The sequence below is a fragment of the Callorhinchus milii genome, unplaced genomic scaffold (assembly GCF_018977255.1).
Source record: "Callorhinchus milii isolate IMCB2004 unplaced genomic scaffold, IMCB_Cmil_1.0 Scaffold23, whole genome shotgun sequence".
Classification (NCBI taxonomy): Eukaryota; Metazoa; Chordata; class Chondrichthyes; order Chimaeriformes; family Callorhinchidae; genus Callorhinchus; species Callorhinchus milii.
In genome coordinates, this window is record NW_024704764.1 from 4,704,242 (window position 1) to 4,726,718 (window position 22,477).

A 22,477-nucleotide genomic window follows, 5' to 3' on the forward strand; every position below is an offset into this window, starting at 1 on the left:
GTTTCAACCGAAACATTTGCCGTCATTGTCCAGAATCATTTGAATGTGGCACCGAAACCAACGTTTATTTAAAACAATTTTATGTCCTTTAATCTTTGCAGCTGGTTTACATACATGCCCAAAATTAGCTGTGCAGCAAAGATGGCCATTATAAATGTTAACACAAAGCCAAGTATACATACACTAAAAAGATTATTTTGGTTCCTGGTCTTTGTCAGATTGAGTACAATCCTGTCTTTTCCTTATTCACCTAGTTTAAAAAAAACACAGTTAGTGCTCCACAATTACTTAGCATCAACTTCTCAAATGCCCTCTTTGCCGATCTCCCCAGTTCCCCATGCACAGATTTCCAGCTGATCCAAAACTCCACTGCCTGCATACTCACCCGCACTGAACTCTGTACCCCCAATACACCGGTTTTAGCAAGGCTCCATTGGCTCCCTATCACACACACTAAACTCCATACACCCATCACACCAGTCCTCGCGAGGCTCCAAGTCTCCCTATCACCGAACAGATCGATTTCAAGATCCTCACGCTTGTTTTCAAATCCCTTCATGCCCTGGCCCTTCCCTACCTCTCCCACCTGCTTACTCCCCAACCCGATACCCGCTGCCTCCACACGACTGGCTCCAGGCTCCTGCATGTCCCTCGTGCCCTCCGTTCCACTATCGGTGGCCACGCTTTCAGCCACTACCCTCTGAATCTCTGGAACACTATTCCTCTATCCCTCCTCCTTCCGCATCTTCAAGTCACGCCTGAAGACCTTCCTCTTTGACCAGTGCCTACAGTCACCTTCCCCCACTCCCCCTGGCTCGACGTCGTGCTCCGTCTTCTGTCAAGCACATTGGAATGCTGCACTGCTGTAGCATGAGCGAAAAACATTGTAAAGTGTAGTGACTGTCTAATTTTTAGGTGAATGCAGCAGCCATTTTGTGCACAGCAATGTCCCGCAAAAAGCCGTAGTGTAGTGAGAGCTTTAAGACGCCTTGTGATTTTCAAACTACTTTTAATTAATTTCTGCTTGTATTTAAATATTAACCAGTGTCTTGTTGTTATTGAGTCTTTGGCTGATTTCTGCAAGAGACCAAATCCATACAACGTGAAAACAGGAGTGAGATTATTCAGGGATTTATTGTTGTAGTACACTTTGCTCAACGGTAGGTGTCGTGAGTTATAGTCAGTGAGTGGAGCTTGTAAATATTATTGTGGTATCATAAATAAATTTAGACAGACTTCTCAATGGATTGCAAACCCTGGTAATTCTTACACATGATTCCTGAACCCAATCTCCCACCACCTCCTGCTCGGGTCCAAATCCCTGACTGTCCAGCGCCTTGGGATGTCCTTCCGATGTAAAAGGAGCCCTACAAATGTAATTCTGTTTTGTATTATATTAATGATCTGATCGATTCACAAAACGAGGACAAACGTACCTGGGCTATGCTAGGGCTCACTATCTGAAGAAAAGATAAATAGTTTTGAAACGTTTTGAATCAAGAAAAAAACAGCGAATAAATAGTAATAATGATAAATAATCCTTACATTTGATATAGCACCTTTCATGTTGGGTGGACGTCCCAAAGCGTTTCGCGGGATATACTGTGAAGTGTAGTAACTATATTTTGTAGGCAAACTGAAACTATTTCAAGTTAAATCACCTATCATATAACGTAGAACCATAGAAATTTATGACACAAATGAAACCCGTTTGGCAAATCCTGAATGGAGTTGAGGTACAGATGAGCCATGATTTAATAGAATGGCAGAACAGCTCAAGGGGCTGAATGGTTTATGATAATAATAATCCTCGCCTTTGATATGGCGCCTTATAATGTCTTTGAGACGTCTCAAAGGGCTTCACAGAATATACTGTAAAAAGAATTAACTGTATAGTGTGTGGTGCAAACGCGGCAGCCAATTGCGCAGAGCGTCCCGCAAACAGTCGTGGATTGAGTGACCAAATATTTTTTTTAACTCCTTTTCTTTTCCTATATTCATCTCAAAGCATTTTACAGAGAGGTTGCTGGGCTCTGAGCAGAGAGAGTGGGGTGGAGAGAGCAAGGGGGAGGAGGCTAATGACCATTCTGTTGTTTTATTGCACTATTTATAAATGTGCCTGTTGCAAATGAAAGTGCTGTATGAATCTATTGCTGAACTGCGTCTGTGATAAATGAGAACACCAATGTACTTCGAGTAGCTATTTAGGATCAGGGTTGCAGGGGAAAGAAAGGACACCATAAAACCATGAAATTTATATGAACACCAAAAATAATAAGATCATTCAATTTGTTTTATTGCTCTCTATTCATCCATGAAGGAATTCACTGCATGTATTATTAGATTATTATCATAAATAAATGGGTTTGGCTTCTTACATATGAATAAGTGCTGAATATGTTCATTGAAGAATAATAATAATAATCCCTGTGTTTGATATAGTGACTTTCATGTCTGGGAGATGTCTCAAAGCGCTTCACATCATGTACCGTAATGTCACAGGAATGACTGAGAAAAGCTAAGAAAATAATAATATATAATATACAGAGCTCAGCTATAATATAACAATAATATAATCCTTTCATTTGATATAGCGTCTTATCACTTCTTCGAGACGTCTCAAAGCCCTTCACAGAATATGCTGTAAAGTCAATTGAATGTATATTTTTGTGGGCGAAACGCGGCAGTCAATTGCGTACAGCAGGTTCCCACAAACAGTCGCGGATTGAGTAACCAATTTTTAACTTTTTTTAAAGGAATTATCATCCCCAGAAAAGCTATCTGCCAATCGACCAACAACCAGGTTGCTACTTACTGCTGGGTAAACAAAGGCGTGTGGAGTAAGGAAACTTGCCCAACATTTCGCCCTGCCGGGAATCGAACCCAGGTCTCTTGCTTGGGAGGTGAGTGCTCTAAGATGAGCTACAGGACTCCATTTAAAATAGACTGAAACGAAACCCAGGCTGAATCTCTCCTCTCAAATGGGATGCATAATCATTGACTGTGCTTGGTAGCTTTCTGAATCATATTTGCTGCAAAAATAATTTTCTTCCTGTTTACATTTAATGCCCTAGCTTTTGGGAATGGTGACATTAGGGCAGAGTGCTCGCTCAATCTCATTCTCTTTTGTGACCAAACATTGCAATCAATATTTCTTATTAAAATGTACCAATTCAAATGCATATTAAACATTAGGAAAGAAAGGGGAAGTGTACAAATATATAGAACACTCCCCAAATATAGAATTTGGGTGCGAACCCCAACACTTGCTCATCAAAAAAGTCGTCTCACTTCCCACGTACAACTCCTGTAGCTCAATGGTTAGAGCACTCGCCTCGCAAACGGGAGGTCCTGGATTCGATTCCCGGCAGGGCAAAATGTTGGACAAGTTTCCTTACTTTACAGGTCTTTATTTACCAAGCAGTAAGTAGGAACCCAGTTGTTAGTCGATTGGCAGACTGTTTTCCCCCTATTTTCAAAAAAAATTATAATTTGGTCACTCAATATATTCTCTGAAGCGCTTTGAGATGTCTTAAAGACATAAGGAGCGATATCAAATGCTATTATTGTTATGATTGTCATATTATTATGAAAGAATGGCCGATTTCCAGGTCACCAGGTTGCAGCTGACATGACTTCCTGTACTTTGCGTTTGAGCTGAAATCAGTGCAGAAGTGCTGATTGGTAATAACATCAACAATTACGGCCTCTTTATAGGGTGACTTGGGAATTATACAGAACTCACGTCTCCCCAACAATCGGATTATAACGGGGCAGTACTGCGTGTCAAAGAACAACAATGACAACAACAAGTTACACTTGTACTGCACCCTTCATGTTGGAAAGACGTCCCCGGGCTCTGGGGTCCTGTGTTAAAGCCGGTACTGGATCCCATATTTCTGCTATGGCGAGAAACAGAGAAACTCATTGCTGAGTCTGGATAAGAGGCACTCGGGAACTATCGAAGTCACAGGAGGAAAGTGGGGGAACTCTTTGTCCAGTTCTGACGTTGAACATCGGCAGAGTGGAGAGAGGCTGTGGCACATCACGGGCTTTGGCCATTTGCCTGAGTTCATTGGTGTTGCCTTGAATTGAGTGATGATGAACAAGTTGGATGCTAAAAGACAAAGGGTACAATGTTAACGGCCTCCGCTTAGTCCGTCCACAGAACCGTAACTATAACCTGTGTTACAATACAATACCATTACCATTTATACAGCAATAGGAGGGCATCGCAAAGAGCTTCAGCGTTGTTGGCTGAGCACCTGAGCTGGAGGTGGTGGGAGCTGAAGAGGGTGGGGGTGCAGATGGGAAAGACGACCGAAAACGGTACATCTCGATATAAGACCCCCGAATGAGGGGAAGGGCTGTGTCAGAGGGACTCTGCGATAGAGCTTCACACAAACGGTGGATTTAAAATCGTTATCGGGAAGAAATCACAAGACGCGACACAAACGAGACGGAAAACAGCGCAGTTGCTCAATTGGGAGCGAAAGGTTGTCAACTTACTCTGATGTCTTGGTGTCTCTTCTTTCTCTGGGAATATAGCGAGAAAGGCAAATATATCAGGAGTTCAAACCAAATAGAAACCGCAAAATGATTTCAGTCATCAACGAACAGCGCAGTGCACAACACACACATTACACCAACAGCGCCAACAGTACTGATGCGGAAAAACCATCCGCAGCGCTTCACAACGGTGGAGTCAAACATCAAAAGCTCAGAGGAAATCGGGAGGACCGTCAGCGTGAAGGTAAAAGGGGAAGGAATTTAGAAAGGGGATAAAAACAGATGGCGAGACGGAGAGGGATGGGGGGAAAGCTCAGGAGGTAATTAAAGGGAAATTTAATATGCCCATATGATACTTTAAATAACTTCCAAAGAGACGTACTGTAACCTAACACTACATTCCTGCTGATAACATTTTAAGAAGCCATTTCAGTTTAATAGAACTCACCGCTTCACTTAAATCGTTACTTTCCATTAAACGTGTTAAGTGCCTGCAGTTAATTCCAATATCAACCCCATCCCCACAACGTGGACACAACTGACACATCTCGTTTTGTGGTAGAGATTTAACAAGTCAGAAAATTTTTAATGCTGACGGATTAATAGGAGCAATTAAGCCAATTATTTCATCTTGAATCCATCCAGCTGAAACCCGCAACAGTTTGTGAATTGATATTTGGTGGCTTTACTGAATGACAGGTGGAGTCCTGTAGCTCAGTGGTTAGAGCACTCGTCTCGCAAGCGAGAGACCTGGGTTTGATTCCCGGCAGTGCGAAACCTTGGGCAAGTTCCCTTACTCCACACATCTCATAATAATCCCTCAAGAAAAAAACCCAAAAATAATAATTTGGTCACTCAATCCATGACTGTTTAGGGACACTGCTTGGCTGCTGCTTTTCACCCACAAAATATGCAGTCTTTACAGTATATTCTGTGAAGCACTTTGAGACGTCTTGAAGATGTGAAAAGACGCTATATGAAATGCAAGAATTACTTTACAGGACTATATTACTGTCCCGGCCTTTTTTTAGTTCTGAATTTGAGACTTTAAACTCTTTTATTTGCACATTACTTTGATTCTTTTGTCAGCCTGGCTCGGTTGGTGGCGCTCTTGCTTCGGAGTCAGAAGGTTCTGGGTTCGAGCCCCCACGTCGGGACTTGGAACTCATGTAGCGGTCCAGTGCAGCGGTCATGTCAGAGGTGCCATCCTTCATGTGGTCATTAAAGATCCTATGAAAACTATTCAAAATGTGAAGCGAGTTTCTCCGGTGTCTGGCCAATCACCAGCTGTTTGTAGGACGCTGCCATGCACAAATCGCCTTCTTCCAGAAAACGCCAAGTTATACCATCAAAAAACCATGTCATATGTGGCATGTAAAATAATAATCCTTGCATTTGATACGGCGCCTTATCACGTCCTTGAGACGTCTCAAAGTGCTTCACAGAATATACTGTGAAGTGAATTGACTGCATAGCTTGTGGGCGAAACGTGGCAGCCAATTGCGCACGGCAGTGTCCCACAAACAGCTGTGGATTGAGTGACCAAATGATTATTATTATTGTTGTAATTTTTGATATCACACATCATGTGATATCATGCGTGATGTCACGGGAGAAGTTTAAAAATCCTAACAGTGGCACAGGCAGCAATCGAGGGGTTAAACGATCAAACCAACACTGCGGGTGAAGGAGGAAAAACATTCAAAGGAAACTCACAGTCCCTCTCGACGGCAATACATTATGTAGGCGAGAAGTAGAAACAGAAGCACAGCAATAGCTAAGGGGACAGCGATTGTCACCGCATAGTCTGAATATAAGTCTCGTCCTTCCAGGGAGCTGGAAGGTGGTTCATACTCTCCGCCCTCTAGGACTCCATCACCAGGAATCACGTCAGTGTCAGGCTGTTCGGGTTTGCTTTTATCAAACTGTGAAATACAGTAATGCACGGCACGTCAACTTTTTTTGTACAATGGCTTCAACATTCGAATCCTTCTGCCAGCGTGTCCTTCCCCGCACCACCCCCCCCACACACAGCGCTATTCAAAGAGAGAAAGGAGTTTCTCTCTCCCAGTGCCCTGACCAACAATCCACCCCACCAAATAAATTTGTTGTCGCTCATTCACTCCACAACTGTTTGTAGGACATTGCTGTGCGCAATTGGCTGCCGCGTTTCGCTCACAAAATACACAGTCAATTCGCTTTACAGTATATCCTGTGAAGCGTCGTTGAGACATGAAGCCTTATTGCATCCCAACGACGTGATGAGTCATTATATCAAATGCAAGGATTATTATTATTTTTATTATTATTACTTCTGTGACCTGGTCACTCCCTCCATTCGGCTAGTTTCTTTATTAATAATAGAAGGAAACCTAGACAGATATCTATTTGACCTTTACTGATTTAACTAGTTGTTAAGACGATTCCCTCCTATCTCTCTCTGTGACCCAGTGGTATGACCTACCAATACAATTTTGCACCAGTCAAGAATGAAGTGAGGACTGAAGTAATCCTCACAGCTCGTGGGGTCCAGATTCTCGTCACACAGCTTGTCAGGGTCCGTTTCCTCCTTCAGACAATCGGGAAAGGGAACAGCAGATCCCACTTTTATGTAAACCCTGGGAAACAAGCATTCCGCATCATACAATGTCAAATGCATTTGTACTCTGGAGTCCTGTAGCATAATGTAGCAAGTGAGAGGACTCAGGTTCGATTCCTGGCTAGGGCGATACCTTAGGCAAATTTCCTTACTCCACACGCTTCTGTTTACCTAGCAATAATCCCTTCAAAAAAATATATTTGGTTGCTCAATCCACGATGATTTGTGGGACGCTGCTGTGCGCAATTGGCTGCTGTTTTTCGCCCCAAAATATACAGTCAATTCACTTTACAGCATATTCTGTGAAGCGCTTTGAGACTTCTCGAAGGCATGATAAGGCGCTGTATGAAATGCAAGGATTATTATTGTTATAAGACAGTGGAACAAGGGAACACAGGTTTAGAGTTTTAAAGGGCATTTTCAGGACAGACAGGAAATATTTCTTTATCCAGAGTGCAATTAACTATTGGGAGAGGTTGTCGGAAAGGGTGGCTGAGGCCAGGACACTGGATTCATTTGAAGAAACAGCTTGATGGTGTGATGTAGGAGAGGGGGCATTCTGGACAGATGAGATCAAATGGACCCGAAGGGCCATCTTTATCTTAACAAATCTTGTGATTTTGTGATCTTGGCTGAAAGTTTAAGAGTTTGAAACTCAGTTCAGAATTAACAGGCATTTTGACTGAATAATACACTATTTGCCAATGGGTCACACATGTTAAGCACATCTCTTGTTTCTCTTCTGCACCACCTAAAGTACAGTGGAAGCCGGTTTAGCCAGACATATCGGGGATGGACGTTTTGTCCGACTTAAGAGGTGTCCGAGGTTAGCTGAAATATCGTTCTGCCCAGCATGGGAGTACCGCAGACAGTGTATAATAATATGTAATAATGTTGTTTCACTTTAAGCAATGTTAACTGACCGGTTCAAGTTAAAATACTCTCACAGAAACGCAATAAAATATATTTAACTTTGTACTTTCCTACCCAGCAGAGGAGATTCCTCCCTCCCTGTTGCCATTTCCGTTGGAATTAGCAATTAACAGTGACGTTGATGTGATTGACAGCCTTGTGAATGGACAACCCACTCACTCACAAGCGGCTCAGCTGTCAATCAATCGCAATTTGACTCCTCCCATTCCCTTTTTCTTTCTCCGAACTCCACTGCCCCCCCAGCCCCCACCCCTCATTGATTGACAGCCCAACTCCAGCTGCTTGTGAATGGCTGGAGTTCGCTGTCAATCAATTGCAATTTCACTCCTGCCATTAACATCCGGGAAACCCCAATGGCTGAAGGCTCGACACGCAGAAGGCCCGAGTGAGTAAATTCAGCAGCGACAGTGGGGCATTTTGCCCGGATTCTTGGCCGAATTAACCGGCATATTTAATACAAGTGAACCGGGTGGGGGGTGCGCTGGCGTTTTGTTCGATTTACCCGACGTCCGAGCTTAACCAGCATCCGGCTAAAGAGGATTCCTTCATGTATTTCATTCACTAAGTGGCTACCTTAAATATTACCTTAAATATTACCTTAAATATTACACTTAAATGTACAGCTGCAAATGTAATAATCCTTAACATTTCATACAGTGCTTTATCACGTCACTGAAACGTCACAAATTCTCTCACAGGATTTACTGTAAAATGTGTCTACGCAACACCCTTGTGGAGCCTGTAGCTCAGTGGTTAGAGCACTCGCTTTGCAAGTGAGAGACCTGAGTTCAATTCCAGGCAGAGGGCGAAACCTTGGGCAAGTTTCCTTACTCCACAGAGAGCCTAATAATAATCCCTCCAAAACCAAAAACAATAATAAATTGGTCATTTTCAATCCACGACTGTTTGTGGGACATTGCTGTGCGCAATTGGCTGCCGCATTCGCCCACAAATATACAGTCAATTCACTTTACAGTGTGTTCTGTGAAGCGCTTTGGGACGTCCTCCCGACGTGAAAAGCTCTATATCAAATGCAAGGATTATTATTATTATTTGTAGGTATTTGGCCCATGCGTTATTTGCTAAGAGAAGGGAGTTTCTCTCCCTGTGTCCTGGCCAATGGATAAATCTGGTCATTCACTGTATGGCTGTTTATGGGATATTGCTGTGTGCAAACTGGCTGTCGTTTTCGTGGCATACAGTAAATCCTGCGAAGTGTGATAATGTGCTCCATCAAACACGTGGTTTATTATTACATACTCACAGTCACACAACAATAAAATAAATACTGTGAAGCACTTTGAGGCGTTTTGATAATCAGGCTCTGCATCAAATGCAAAGATTACTATCAATGCAACAGCAACGACAACTTGCATTTATATAGTGACCCTTTATGTAGGGTAGAGTCTCTGAGCATTATTTATTTGCAATAAAATATAGACAAGCTCATCTAGAAATATCACGGGGATAACTCTGGTTCAAGGAATACCTTGATGCCGTGAGGCAGGGGAATGAGTATTTTGGAAGGAAGTGGCCCCTTTGTGCTAAAACAATGCTCCCAATAAGATGTCTGTTGTTCCCTCAAAGCAGTGCATCAGCAATGAGCCTTGACGGTCAGAAGTGGCTGTATATCAGTAACTTAAGATCATCTTAAATTGATCTCTGTATATGCTGTGTGTGTGAAGAGGCAGAGCTAATGGATTCAGTTACAGGTTAATCCTCTGCACTAATTGGGTTCTCTACATAGGCCACGGTTGCCATGGTAAATATTGCTGGCTGCCAGATTTCTCCTACTCCATCCTTAAAAACACGGTTCGTCTTTGCAAAAGAATTCGAAAATTAACCTCTCTTGACTTCGTGGCTGTGCGCAGAGCTGGGGCTTGTGAGAGGGAAATAAGGGGACGGGTGTCTTTATTTCTGAGTCTGTGGTTTGCTGTGCAAAAAAAAAATGTATTAATTGAGCGTTTTGCCTTTCCTTCTGTGATGGAGCATTGCAGTGTTTTCCTGCATAATAATGAGACGGAGCCCATTCTGCGGTACATAACACTGATCTATTTATATTTGTTCAGGGAGTGAATAAGAAGTGTTCCCAGCCCTGTAGGTAAAGGTGCGCTTCATTATTGCAAACACTGTGTTTGGTTATGCATATTTTAACCCTTCAATAGAACATTCTTCTACACCACAAACCGACAGATGCTGATGTATCACAAACCAAGGCACACTGAGCGGTACTTTAAGTAGTTTTTGTGTCTTTACTCAATAAATATAGGTGTGAGGAATTTATTCTGCCAATTGGGTCTGATTAATTTAGTCACGACTGTTTGTGGGACGCTGCTGTGCATAATTGGCTGCCATGTTTCGGCCACAAAATATGCAGTCAATTCACTTTACGGTATATTCTGCGAAGCCCTTTGAGGCGTCTCGAAGACGTGATAAGGTGCCATATCAAATGCAAGGATTATTATTTATTATTATTTGTGTCCATGGCAAATCAGATTTGTTGCTCCATGTGCAGGAAACAAAGAACAGCAGGAACTTTCTGTAGACCACTTCCTGCTTGTTTGCATCTTCCTGGTTGTGAAAGTTACCCTTATAAAATTGCCTCTCTCTTTTACTGAGCCTGAGCGGAATCCAGATCACGATCTGGAACTCTATCCCCCAGTGCCTTCGCCGCCTCCTCCCTTTCCTCCTTCAAGGCCGGTCTCAAGACCTTTCTCTTTGACCGTGCCTTCAGCTCCCCTCTCGACTCTCTACCCCCTCCTCGCTGCCTCCCTCCCTCCCTTCCCTCCCCCTGACCATCTCCCCCCCAATGCTCGGGTCCTGACCCAACTGTACAGCGCCTTGGGACGTCCTTCCGACGTGAAAGGCGCTCTATAAATGGAATCTTGTTGTTGTTGTTGTTGTCTGCCACCTGCTCACAGGGCATTTGCGGTGGTTCAACAAAGATATTTTCTTATTACCATTAACCCCCTCAATCTTTCTTCTCGCCCTCCCCCTCTGTTATTACTTAGTTAACTCCTAATCCTCAGGGACATATATGGTACTCGCAGGTTTAATAATAATAAATTAATAATCCTTGCATTTGATATAGCGCCTTATCACATCTTCTAGACCTCTCAAATCGCTTCACAGAATACACTGTAAAGTGAATTGACTGTATGTTTTTGTGGACGAAACGCAGCAGTCAATTGCACACAGCAATGTCCCACAAACAGCTGTGGACTGAGTGACCAAATTATTTTTATTTTTTATTTTCTATTACTTTTGAAAGGATTATTACCCCCACAAAAACGATCCGCCAATCAACTAACAACCGGGTTCCTATTTATTGCCGGGTAAACAGAGACGTTTGGAGTAAGGAAACTTGTCCAACGTTTCGCACTGTCTGGGAATCAAACCCAGATTCTCTCTTTTGAGAGGTAAGTGCTCTAGCCACTAAGCTACAGGACTCCACAGTAATGCAATAAGAATCTATAATAAATCACTCTCTTACCCCTCTTTCCTTCCTTTGATGGGCAGCGGAACCCGTCCTCCAACATCTAGTGCTGAAGTGATGTTAATAATGACCAAACGATCAGTTTCCCAGATCTTCCCCATGCTGCTCCTGATATATTCCTGCTCTTGGAGGGGCAGAACTTCCTCCACATTCCTGTTTTTCACAAAGAACTCAGCCTCGTACAGCAGCTGAAGCTCTGCAGCAGGAAATAGATAAATTAGCTTAGTCTAAACCCAACACACACGACAACTTGGATTTAAGATGTCAGCTTGGCGAGGTCGATAACACTCTCGACAAGCCCCAACTTCTGGACTTTGAGCTCACAATGTCCAGGATGACCCTCCAATGCATTGCTTAGTGAGCCGCTGTATTGTTGGAAGTGCCGTGCCTTGGATGAGACGTTAAACTAAGGCCCTGTCTGCCTGTTCAGTTGGATGGTAATAATTCCTCCCCCAAAAATAAATACTTTGGTTATTGAATCCACGACTGTTTGTGGGACACTGCTGTGCGCAATTGGCTGCCACGTTTCGCCCACAAAATACACAGTCACTATGCTTTACATTATATACTGTGAAGCGCTTTGAGATGTCTCAAAGACATGATAAGGTGTTATATCAAATGCGAGGATTATTGTGATTGTTATTTATCAACTGCGCGGATTATTATTATTGTTCTCCTACATTTATATAACATAGCACTTCATCAAATTAAGTACATAAAAGAGAGCCTTTCTTTGTCCAGGATACAGAAACTGAGTTTGTCAAATGGTTAATTAATGTTGCAGAGTCCTACCCATTGGCGGTTTGACGTTAAAGATGAGCATTTGTCTCATAGTTTCGAACGTGTCTCTGTTGTAAGCAGTTACCTGGACGAAAGAAAAAAAATATTTTACAGAAATTGTGTCCAGTCAACAATAATAACAATAATAACAATAACAAAAATATAACAATAACAACAATAATAACAATAACAACAATAATAACAATAATAATAACAGCAACAATAATAACAACAGCAACAATAATGACAACAGCAATAATAACAATAACAGCAATAATAAAAATCACAACAACTTGGATTTATATAGCCGGACGGCGTCTCAGAGCGCTTCACAATAACAGATCCCGGGGCCGAGCTGGGGGAGGGGAAGAAGGTGACCAAAGGCGCGATCGAAAAGAAAGGTCTTTAACCGAGACCCGAATGCAGGAAGAGAGTGGACGAGGCGAAGGGAGTGAGGAAGGGAGTTCCTGAGCCTCGGGGCATAGTGGCTGAAGGAACGGCCGCCGATGGTGGAGCAGTGGATTCAGGGGACAAGGAGGAGGCCAGACCCGGTGCAGCAAAGGCAACAGGCACTGTTGTGAAGAGAGAGGAGGTCAGAGAGGTTAGAGAGTGCAGAGGAGTGGAGGATTTGAAAACAAGAGTGAGGATCTTGAAATTGATCCTCTCTGGGACAGGCAGCCAGTGCAGTCTGGCAAGGACTGGGGTGATCGGGGAGCGGAGTTTGGTGCGGGTTAGAATGCGGGCGGCAGATTTCTGGATGACCTGGATTTTATGAACAGTAGTGAGGGGAGACTGGCGAGGAGGCATTTGAATAGTCCAGCCAAGAGGTGACAAAGGCATGGACCAGGGTTTCGGCGGCATTTGGGGTGAGAGATTGGCAGAGACGGGTGATGCGTCAGAGGTGGAAGAAAACGGTGCTGGTGAGGGACTGGATGTGGGGGAGGAAGGATAATTGGGGGTCAAACCTGACGTCAAGGTTGCGTAAGGGTTTGGAAAGTTTTAGGGGCAGGTCGGGTATGTGGAGGAGGTGAGAACTGTGCGATTAAAGATGTTGACAAGAGCCACAGAGTATGGCTTCCGTCTTGTCAACATTTAGCTGAAGGAAATGCGGGCTCATCCAGCTCCTGATGTCTGACAGGCACCTGACAGAACATCAGAGGACTGGGGGTCGCAAAGTGAGGTGGAAAAATAGAGTTGGGTGTCGTCCGCGTACAACAACAACAACAAGTTTCCATTTATAAAGCGCCTTTCACGTCAGGAGGACGTCCCAAGGCGCTGCACAGTTGGGTCATGACCCGAGCAGGGGGGAAATGGTCAGGGTGAGGGGAGGGAAGGGAGGGAGCGAGGAGGGGGGAAATGGTCAGGGTGAGGGGAGGGAGCGAGGAGGGGGAAGAGAGTCGAGAGGGGAGCTGAAGGCTCGGTCAAAGAGAAAGGTTTTGACACCATCAGCATCCAAGGCTGCACTCTCCACCTCTCAAAGCCAGTCAGGAACCTCGGCGTTTTGTTCGACCCTGAGCTGTCCTTTCTCCCTCACATCCGCACCACAACTGGCACCGCCTTCCATCACCTCCGGAACATCGCCAGACTACGGCACTACCTCACCCCTCACGCCGCTGAAACCCTGGTTCACGCCTTTGTCACCTCAAGGCTGGACTATGGGAACTCTCTCCTCGCCGGCCTTCCCGCCACCTCCCTCCACAAGCTGCAGGTCATTCAGAACTCTGCAGCTCATGTACTGTCCCGCACCAGGCTTCGCGATCACATCACTCCCACCCTCGCTCGCCTCCACTGGCTCCCCATCCCCCAGAGGATTGATTTCAAGATCCTCATCCTCACCTACAAGGCCATTCACGGCCTTGCTCCCTCCTACATCTCCAACCTACTATCCCCCTACCTACCTGCCCGTACCCTCCGTTCCTCTGGCTCCGGTCTGCTCCACGTCCCCCGCCCCAACCGCCCTACCATCGGTGGTCGGGCCTTCAGCCTCTCAGCCCCCAGGCTCTGGAACTCCATCCCCCAGTGCCTTCGCCTTGCTTCCTCCCTTTCCTCCTTCAAGGCCGGTCTCAAAACCTTTCTCTTTGACCGTGCCTTCAGCTCCCCTCTCGACTCTCTTCCTCCTCCTCGCTCCCTCCCTTCCCTCCCCTCACCCTGACCATTTCCCCCCTCCTCTCTCCCTCCCTTCCCTCCCCTCACCCTGACCATTTCCCCCCTGCTCGGGTCATGACCCAACTGTGCAGCGCCTTGGGACGTCCTCCTGACGTGAAAGGCGCTCTATAAATGGAATCTTGTTGTTGTTGTTGTTGTTGAGACCGGCCTTGAAGGAGGAGAGGGAGGAAGCAAGGCGAAGACACTGGGGGATAGAGTTCCAGAGCCTCGGGGCTGAGAGGCTGAAGGCCCGACCACCGATGGTAGGGCGATTGGGGCGGGGGACGTGGAGCAGACCGGAGCCGGAGGAACGGAGGGCAGGTAGGTAGGGGGATAGTAGGTTGGAGAGGTAGGAGGGAGCAAGGCCGTGAATGGCCTTGTAGGTGAGGGTGAGGATCTTGAAATCAATCCTCTGGGGGATGGGGAGCCAGTGGAGGCGAGCGAGGGTGGGAGTGATGTGGTCCCAAAGCCTGGTGCGGGACAGTACACGAGCTGCAGAGTTCTGAATGACCTGCAGCTTGTGGAGGGAGGTGGCGGGAAGGCCGGCGAGGAGAGAGTTCCCATAGTCCAGCCTTGAGGTGACAAAGGCGTGAACCAGGGTTTCAGCAGCGTGAGGGGTGAGGTAATGCCGTAGTCTGGCGATGTTCCGGAGGTGATGGAAGGCGGTGCCAGTTTTGGTGCGGATGTGAGAGAGAAAGGACAGCTCAGGGTCGAACAAAACGCCGAGGTTCCTGACTGGCTTTGAGAGGTGGAGAGTGCAGCCTTGGATGCTGATGGTGTCGGCGCCTGAGGTGCGGAGACGCTGATGCGAACCAATCAGGAGGGCCTCGGTTTTTCGCACGTTGAGCTGAAGAAAGTTGTCTTTCGTCCAGGACTCGATGTCAGACAGGCAGCTGTCAGGACATCGGTGGTCGTGGATTTGAGAGTAGAGGAGGAAAGGTAGAGTTGGGTGTCATCCCCATACATGTGGAAGTGTACCCCATGTCTGCGAATGACATCTCCAAGAGGGAGCATGTAGATCAGAAAGAGGAGGGGGCTAAGGTTAGATCCTTGGGGTACCCCGCAGGTAACCGGATGAGAGAGGGGGGAAGAGCTGTTTGTGCAGATGTACTGATGGCAGTTTGTGAGATAAGACTCGAACCAGGGGAGTGCGGTCCCACTGAGGTGGATGACAGAGGAAAGGCGGTGGAGGAGGATGGCGTGATCAACTGTGTCCAAAGCGGCGGAGAGGTCCAGGAGGACAAGGAGGCAGAGGGAGCCCTGGTACGGATGTCATTTGAGACTTTCACAAGCGCAGTCTCTGTACTGTGGGCAGGATGGAAACCAGACTGGAGGGGTTCGAAGAAGGAGTGCGAAGAGAGGTGCGCGGAGTTGATTGGCAGCAACGCGTTCTAGGACTTTTGCGAGGAAGGACAGGTTAGAAATAGGGCGGTAGTGGCTGGGGTTTGAGGGATCCAGGGAAGGTTTTTTGAGGAGGGTGGTGATGACAGCAGTTTTGAGGGGGGCAGGGACTGATCCAGAGGAGAGGGACTGATTGATGACATCAACCAGTAGTGGGCAGAGAAAGAGGAGCTGGGTGACCAGCAAGTTGGTGAGGAGGGGATTGAGGCAGCAGGTGGTGGGTTTCATCGAAGTGATGGTGGGTTATATAATAATAATAATAGGGTTAGAGGGAGAAAGGAGAGAAGGGGAGGAAGGAATGTAGGATGGGGGTTGGTAGGAGCTGATGATGGGGCGGATGGTGGTGGGTGACAAGAAGCAGGAGGATGAGACTGCGTGGCGGATATTATTTATTTTAGATGAAAAGAAGTCCACGACCTCCTTGCACTTCGGATTTAATGTGAAGATTGAGGAAGCCTGAAGAGGAGCACGGAGGAGGTAGTGGGTGGTGGAAAAAAGGACTTTGGGTTGTTTTTTGCCTCCAAGATGATGTTGGAGTAGAAGGCCGTTTTTGCACGAGTCAAAGAATGGTGGTAGCTGTGGAGATGCCTGAGCCACAGTTGGTGGTGAAATGTCAGGCCAGTTTTCTGCCATCTGTGCTCGAGCAGCCAGGTTTGGGTTTTTAGGGAGCAGAAATGACTATTATACTAGGGGGATCAGGTGGGTTTGGAGATGGTCCCTGGATTTCAAAGGGGACGAGAGAGTTGAAGGTGGAGGAGAAGCGATAATGGAGCAGCTGGACGGCTGCTTCAGGATCTCTGCAGGTGGAAGGCCAGAGGGATAGGATATCAGAGGATGTGAGGGCCTTTGTGAGTGTCTCAGGGGGTAGCTTTTTCCACAGGCAGTAGAGTATGGTTGAGGGCTTGGTGGAGGAGAGAGGGGTGTGAGAAAAGAAGGAGATGAGGAAGTGGTCTGAGATGGCCTTGTCCATTATGCTCAGGTTGGAAATGTCAAAGCCGTGGGTGATGATAAGGTCGAGGGCATGGCCACGGTTGTGGGTCGGTGAATTTATGTGAAGGGCGAGGTTTAGGGAGGAGAGGAGGGCAGTGAAGTCAGAATATGTGGTGCAAGGGGAGTTTAGGTGGAGTTTGAAATCGTCCATTACGAGCAGGCGTTCAGAGCAGAGGACAGGGAAGAGAGGAGAGTAGCGATGCCAGAGAGGAAGGAGCCAGAGGGCTCAGGGGAGCAATAGACCAGAAGGATTTTCAGTTGGAGAGAGGGATGGAAGAGGGTGAGGTGCTCAAAAGAGGGGAAGCAGCCAGAGGAATAGGGGAAAAGACCAAGGGAAGCTTTGGAGATGAGGGCCACCCTGCCACCACATTGGTTTGGATGGGGGGGGGGGGGGGGGGGGGGCTGGAAGGTGTAGCCCGGTCATTGGGGGAGAGCCAAGTTTCTGTAAGCCCAAGAATGTCAAGGTGCTCATCCAGGATGAGGTCATGGATGGTGAGGGCTTTGTTTGTGAGGGAACAGACATTTTGAAGGGAAATGCGGGTGGGTTTGCTGGTGGGAGGAGAGAGTGATATGGAGAGGATTTAGGGTGTACAGAAGAGATGGTTGTGGAGTGTGGGGGAGGGTACGTATGAGGGAGGGGGAAGTTGTGTTTGCCTTAAGGAGGCGCTTTGTGCGAAGGGAGTGAATGATGGGACACTTGGGGTCGCTGCCCTGGGACAGCCAGTGCCTGGAGCCACAATGGGTCCAGCAGAGGATGACCAGGCTGGAGCAGAGGGAAGGGGTGATGGGGTCCAGTAGAGAGAGAAGGTGGAGGGCGCGGTGGGAGAGAAGGACAGAGTGGGAGTAGCGGATAGAGGGGGGGTGGGAGGAGAGACACTTAGAGTGGAGGTGGAGGCTCGAGTCGGGGCAGCTTTATTGTTAATAACAATAACAACAATAATAACAATGACAACAATAATAACAATAACAACAATAATAACAATAACAACAATAATAATAACAATAGAAATAATACCAATAATTAAATAATAAACAAATGCAAGTGTTACAATTATTTGTGGCTCATGGTTAAATGTTAAAGTTATTTCGATAATGCAGTGATTATCAATTTATTTTTGGTCAGCTGGGCATCTGAACCATGCAATAAACTCATAGCTGCTTAATAGTATCCAACCAGACTGAGATTTCCATACAAGCCATCGACACAATTGAAAGCTAAGTTTGTCTGGAATGGGGGATACAATACAAAATTACATTTGTAAAGCGCCTTTCGCTTTGGGAGGACGTCCCAAGGCACTGGACAGTCAGGGATTTTGGACACGAGCTGGGGTTTGAGATCAGGCAGGATGGAGGGCAGGGAGGATAGGAGGATGGCCAAAGGCGCAGTTGAAGAGGAGAGTCTTGCCTTGAAGGAGGAAAGGGAGGGAGTGAGGCGAAGGGAATTTGGGATGGAGTTCCGAAGGGTGAATACAAGGTAGAATACCAGGTCAAAGATTTTACCTCAATTACAGTCCTTCCAATATCGTTCAACGTGGGTGTGCCATAGAGTATTCCATCATGATGTACGGTTCTCTGTGTGTAACGAAGCCACTCAGGCCGGTCAGGGTGTCCTTTCAGATTGGTGGCAAAGCTGAGACAATCGTTGGTGTCGGAAATTATGTCTGAAACGGGTGGTTCGGAATGAAGACAAGAACTTAACAATTAATCATGTCACCCTGGCTCAGTCGCTAACACTCTCATCTCTGAGTCACAATGTGGTGGGTTCAAGATCCATGTCGGGATTTTGAGCTCACTGTAAGCTGAACTACCATTGTCGCGGGTGCCTGAACAGCTACACATGGGACCTCAGTTTAATAATAATAATAATAATAATAATCCTTGCATTTGACCTAGCGCCTTATCATGTCATTGAAAATCTGCTTCCAGAATTAAGACTCCACTTCTAACTGTGTTGCACAATTATGTCCCGATGATACATTTTATGGCAATGGTTTTAAGCCTAGGGTAAATTTGGGTTCCCTGATGAAATTTTGTGATTCAAAATACCCATTTGTTTCGATTGCTAGCTCACTGATTCACCAGTTGAACCTCCAATAAGGCTTAAAATGTTAGCAGATGTTTAACATACAGAGTGAGCATTGTTCAGGGGAGTGTGACCTCAGTCTGACCGCACTAACATTCAGTGGGTATTAGTTTTCAGAACAAATGTGATCATTAAAAAAAATTCTAAAGTCATGGATTCTGACTTTAGCAGGGAGATTAGAGCACAAAGTTTCATTCCGAGTTGTTGGGTGATAGAACTCCCTGCCAAGTGAGGTGATAGACCAAGTAGAGGCAGAATCCATATATTTGTTAGGTCAGGGTATTAAGGGATATGGGGCAAGGTTGGGTAATTGGAGTTAAGGTACAGATCAGCCATGATCTTATAGGATGGCAGAACAGGCTCGGGCTGAATTGCAAGTATATGTCTACGTCCGCACCAAGTTCTGTTGGGCACTTGACTGTGACCTCCAGCGCCTTGCCCCTTCCTACCTCTGTGACTTGCTAACCCCATATCAACCTGCCTGCTCCACGTCCCTCACCCCACCATCGGCGGTCTGGCCTTCAGCCTCTCTGCCCCCACCCTTTGGAACTCCAGGCCATATTCAAGCTTCGCTCCCTCCTTGGCTCTTTCAAGGCACGTCTCAAGACCCTCCTCTTCGTCCTCACCTTCGGCCACCCTCCTACACTCCCTGCCCTCCCTACTTTACTCCCTCATCTCAAGTTTAAATGCAATGGGCTTTTGAAACCCAATCCCTACTCCCATGCCAGGCACTCAAAGCGAGGCCATTTTTGAATGCGATGACCTTGTTTAATTGAAGTACAGATCAGACCGAATTGATTTATTTCGCCTAAAGAACTTCGGTCCGTTTTAATTTGTGGAGTATTTGTGAAATTTGTTCTATTTCAAGGGCAATTCTATGCTGAATTTCTTGTCTGTTGGGAACTTGACTGTGACCATCCAGAACCATTCAATTTTCAGCCCTTAATAATCTTCAAAAGGAAGATACCATTAGTATTTCTTGCTAATCTTCTTCAGAGCCATGGCCTCAAAGTTGATTGAACAGTTTTCTAATACACTGCAGGTGGAATTTTTTTACACCTGAGTCTGGATTTACTCAACATTTTTCAGAGCAAACTTGCAAAATATATGAGAGAAGGGAATAGAGGGTGGAGGACAGGGGAAAAGCAGGGGTTCGGCTTGTGTGGAGTATGAATATGTGCGCAATTCGCTGTTGCATTTCGCCCACACAATACACAGTCAATCCACTCCATAGTATAGTCTGTGAAGGCGTCTCACTTTGAGGTGTCTCAATAATATAATAAGGTCCTGTATTAAATGCAAGGATTATTATTAATATGGACGACTGTAGTTGGTCTGAATGGCCTGCTCCTGTGCCATATTATTCTACTGTGTTTTCGTAGCATTCCAGGGGTTAATACAATACAATACAAAATACAAAATTATATTTCTATAGCACCCTTCATGTCGGGAGGACGTCCCAAGGCGGGGATTGTACCCGAGCAGGCGGGGTTGGGTTCAGGGAGGGTGGAGGGTAGGGGTAGGAGGTTGGCCGAAGGCATGGACGAAGAACAGGGTCTTGAGACGTGCCTTAATGGAGGCAAGGGTTGGAGCGAGGCGAAGAGAATGCGGGATGGAGTTCCAAAGGGTGGGGGCAGGAGGATGTGATCAAGGGCTGAAAATTGAATGAGTCTGGGCGGTCACAGTCAAGTTTGCAACAAACAACAGATAATACCCCTGGTTAGCACGATAGAATATACGAGCAAGGGTTAATCCTACTTGATTACACTGTTCCCTGAGCGACCAGCTGCAACCACAAAGTGGAAGTGTTTTGCTCACTGCTCTGGAAGGAGATGAGGCCATTTTGGAAGTCCATCCTTTTCAACATGTGGATAAATAGGACCCCAGCCACAGGGGAGGCAATGTGATCGGTAAACCCCCAGCAAACCGTAGTGAGCAATACTGCAGGCAAAAAAAACCACATCAGTCAGATAAATTGAAAGCACGATATCAAATGCATAGATCATTTATTTACCGGGGCGTCGGATGGCTAGTGGCAGGCGAAAAAAATACACGTAATGACTTTCAAATGAGTAAAAGTACTTTGGAGGAAAATCTTGAAGTACTGTAAGAGTATTTTGCCACCAAACACACAGTCGGTACAGCTCACAAAACTTTGTGAAGCATTTTGAGATATTATTGACATTACAGGCACTATACCCAATGCAAGCGTTGGTATTAATTTAACTGGAAGGTTATTGTCAAGCTTCGATTGAGAAACTGAACAGAATGTCAAATACAAATGAGCGTGGGTTATTATCAGGCAGCTTATAATGATTGTTATAATGAATACATTTTGGACACAGAGTTTCCAACATACAAACATACTTCACGGCTGTTTGTGGGACACTGCTGTTTAAGGGCTCTAGGACATTACCCTGCGTGGATGGTGCTATATAAGTGCAAGTTGTTGTTGTTGTGTGCACATTAGCTGCTGTGATCTCCCACAAATACACACAGTCACTGCACTCACTTTACAATATATGTGAGGGGCTTTGACTCATCCTCCCAACATGAAAAGCGCTATGTCAAATGTCAGGATTATTACTGTTATTCTAATACAAATGTGCTCCACACTGTGGGTAGAACAACAACAGCAACAAATTGTATTTATATAGCGCCCTTCATGTGTGGTAGCATCCCAGAGCGCTTCAAAGTGGTGGAGTCTGACAACGAGCCAGGGAGAGAGGGAGGGAGTGGGGAAGTGACCGTAAGCACGATCAAAAAAAGGAAGGTCCTTAGGCGAGATTTGAAGGTGGGGAGGGAGAGAGGGAGCAAAGCAGAGGGATTGAGGTAGAGGGTGACAGAGTTTCGGGGCATAGTGGCTGAAGGCATGAGGGGAAAACAGGAGGCTGGAGTCAGCTGAGCAGAGGCAGCGGGTGGTGGAGTTGGTTTAGGAGAATGGAATAGAGCAAAGACTTGCCTGCAGAAGCACACAGCCAAACCTCGGCTTTCGCCATCGTCCTCTGAAGTTCAGAGTCAGAGTGCTGTCGCTTTGACAGACAGCAACATGTGGAGGTCAGACGCACGCGATCTAACTCAGAGAGCTGTATGCGGCTGCACTATTTTTAAATGTCTCTTCAGTGCTCCTGACAGCTGTTTGCTAGATACTTAAAGAAAAAAAACATTCCCTTTTCTCAGCTTACCCAAAGTTGCAAACTTGGGTCAAAAGTCAGCCACCAACCTATCGCATCTCATTCAAGTGTTGAGCCTGTACAGCAGTGTAAGTTATTCTATAAAACCTTGTCTGAAGTACATCGCCACTAAAATGCAGCATTATTATTATTAAGATTATATTTTTTATTATTATCCAGATAGTGCACTCTCACGAAAAGTTAGAATTATACAAAAATGTCTGCCAGGAAAATAACGTTGCATAAATGTACAACAACAACAACAAATCACATTTGTCTATTGCCTAATTAAACAGTGACACTAACTCCAGGAATGACATACATTGCAAGCACAAAGGGGTTACCAGATACAAATTGTCACTGAAGCA

The 22,477-nt window shown here is 45.8% G+C and overlaps 1 protein-coding gene across 1 annotated transcript; it reads right to left on the reverse strand.

Annotated features, from left to right (window-relative positions):
• Positions 1-3,532: 3,532 nt before the first annotated feature.
• On the reverse strand, positions 3,533-21,988 carry LOC103190071 (epsilon-sarcoglycan). Its single transcript, XM_007910712.2, has 9 exons — positions 21,899-21,988; positions 20,755-20,877; positions 18,354-18,514; positions 12,330-12,402; positions 11,535-11,733; positions 6,974-7,127; positions 6,226-6,434; positions 4,510-4,536; positions 3,533-4,117 (listed from the first exon to the last, which is right to left on the reverse strand). The coding sequence occupies exons 1-9, from the start codon at positions 21,933-21,935 to the stop codon at positions 3,925-3,927; spliced, it is 1,176 nt and encodes a 391-aa protein (XP_007908903.1). The 5' UTR covers positions 21,936-21,988; the 3' UTR covers positions 3,533-3,924.
• Positions 21,989-22,477: the final 489 nt, after the last annotated feature.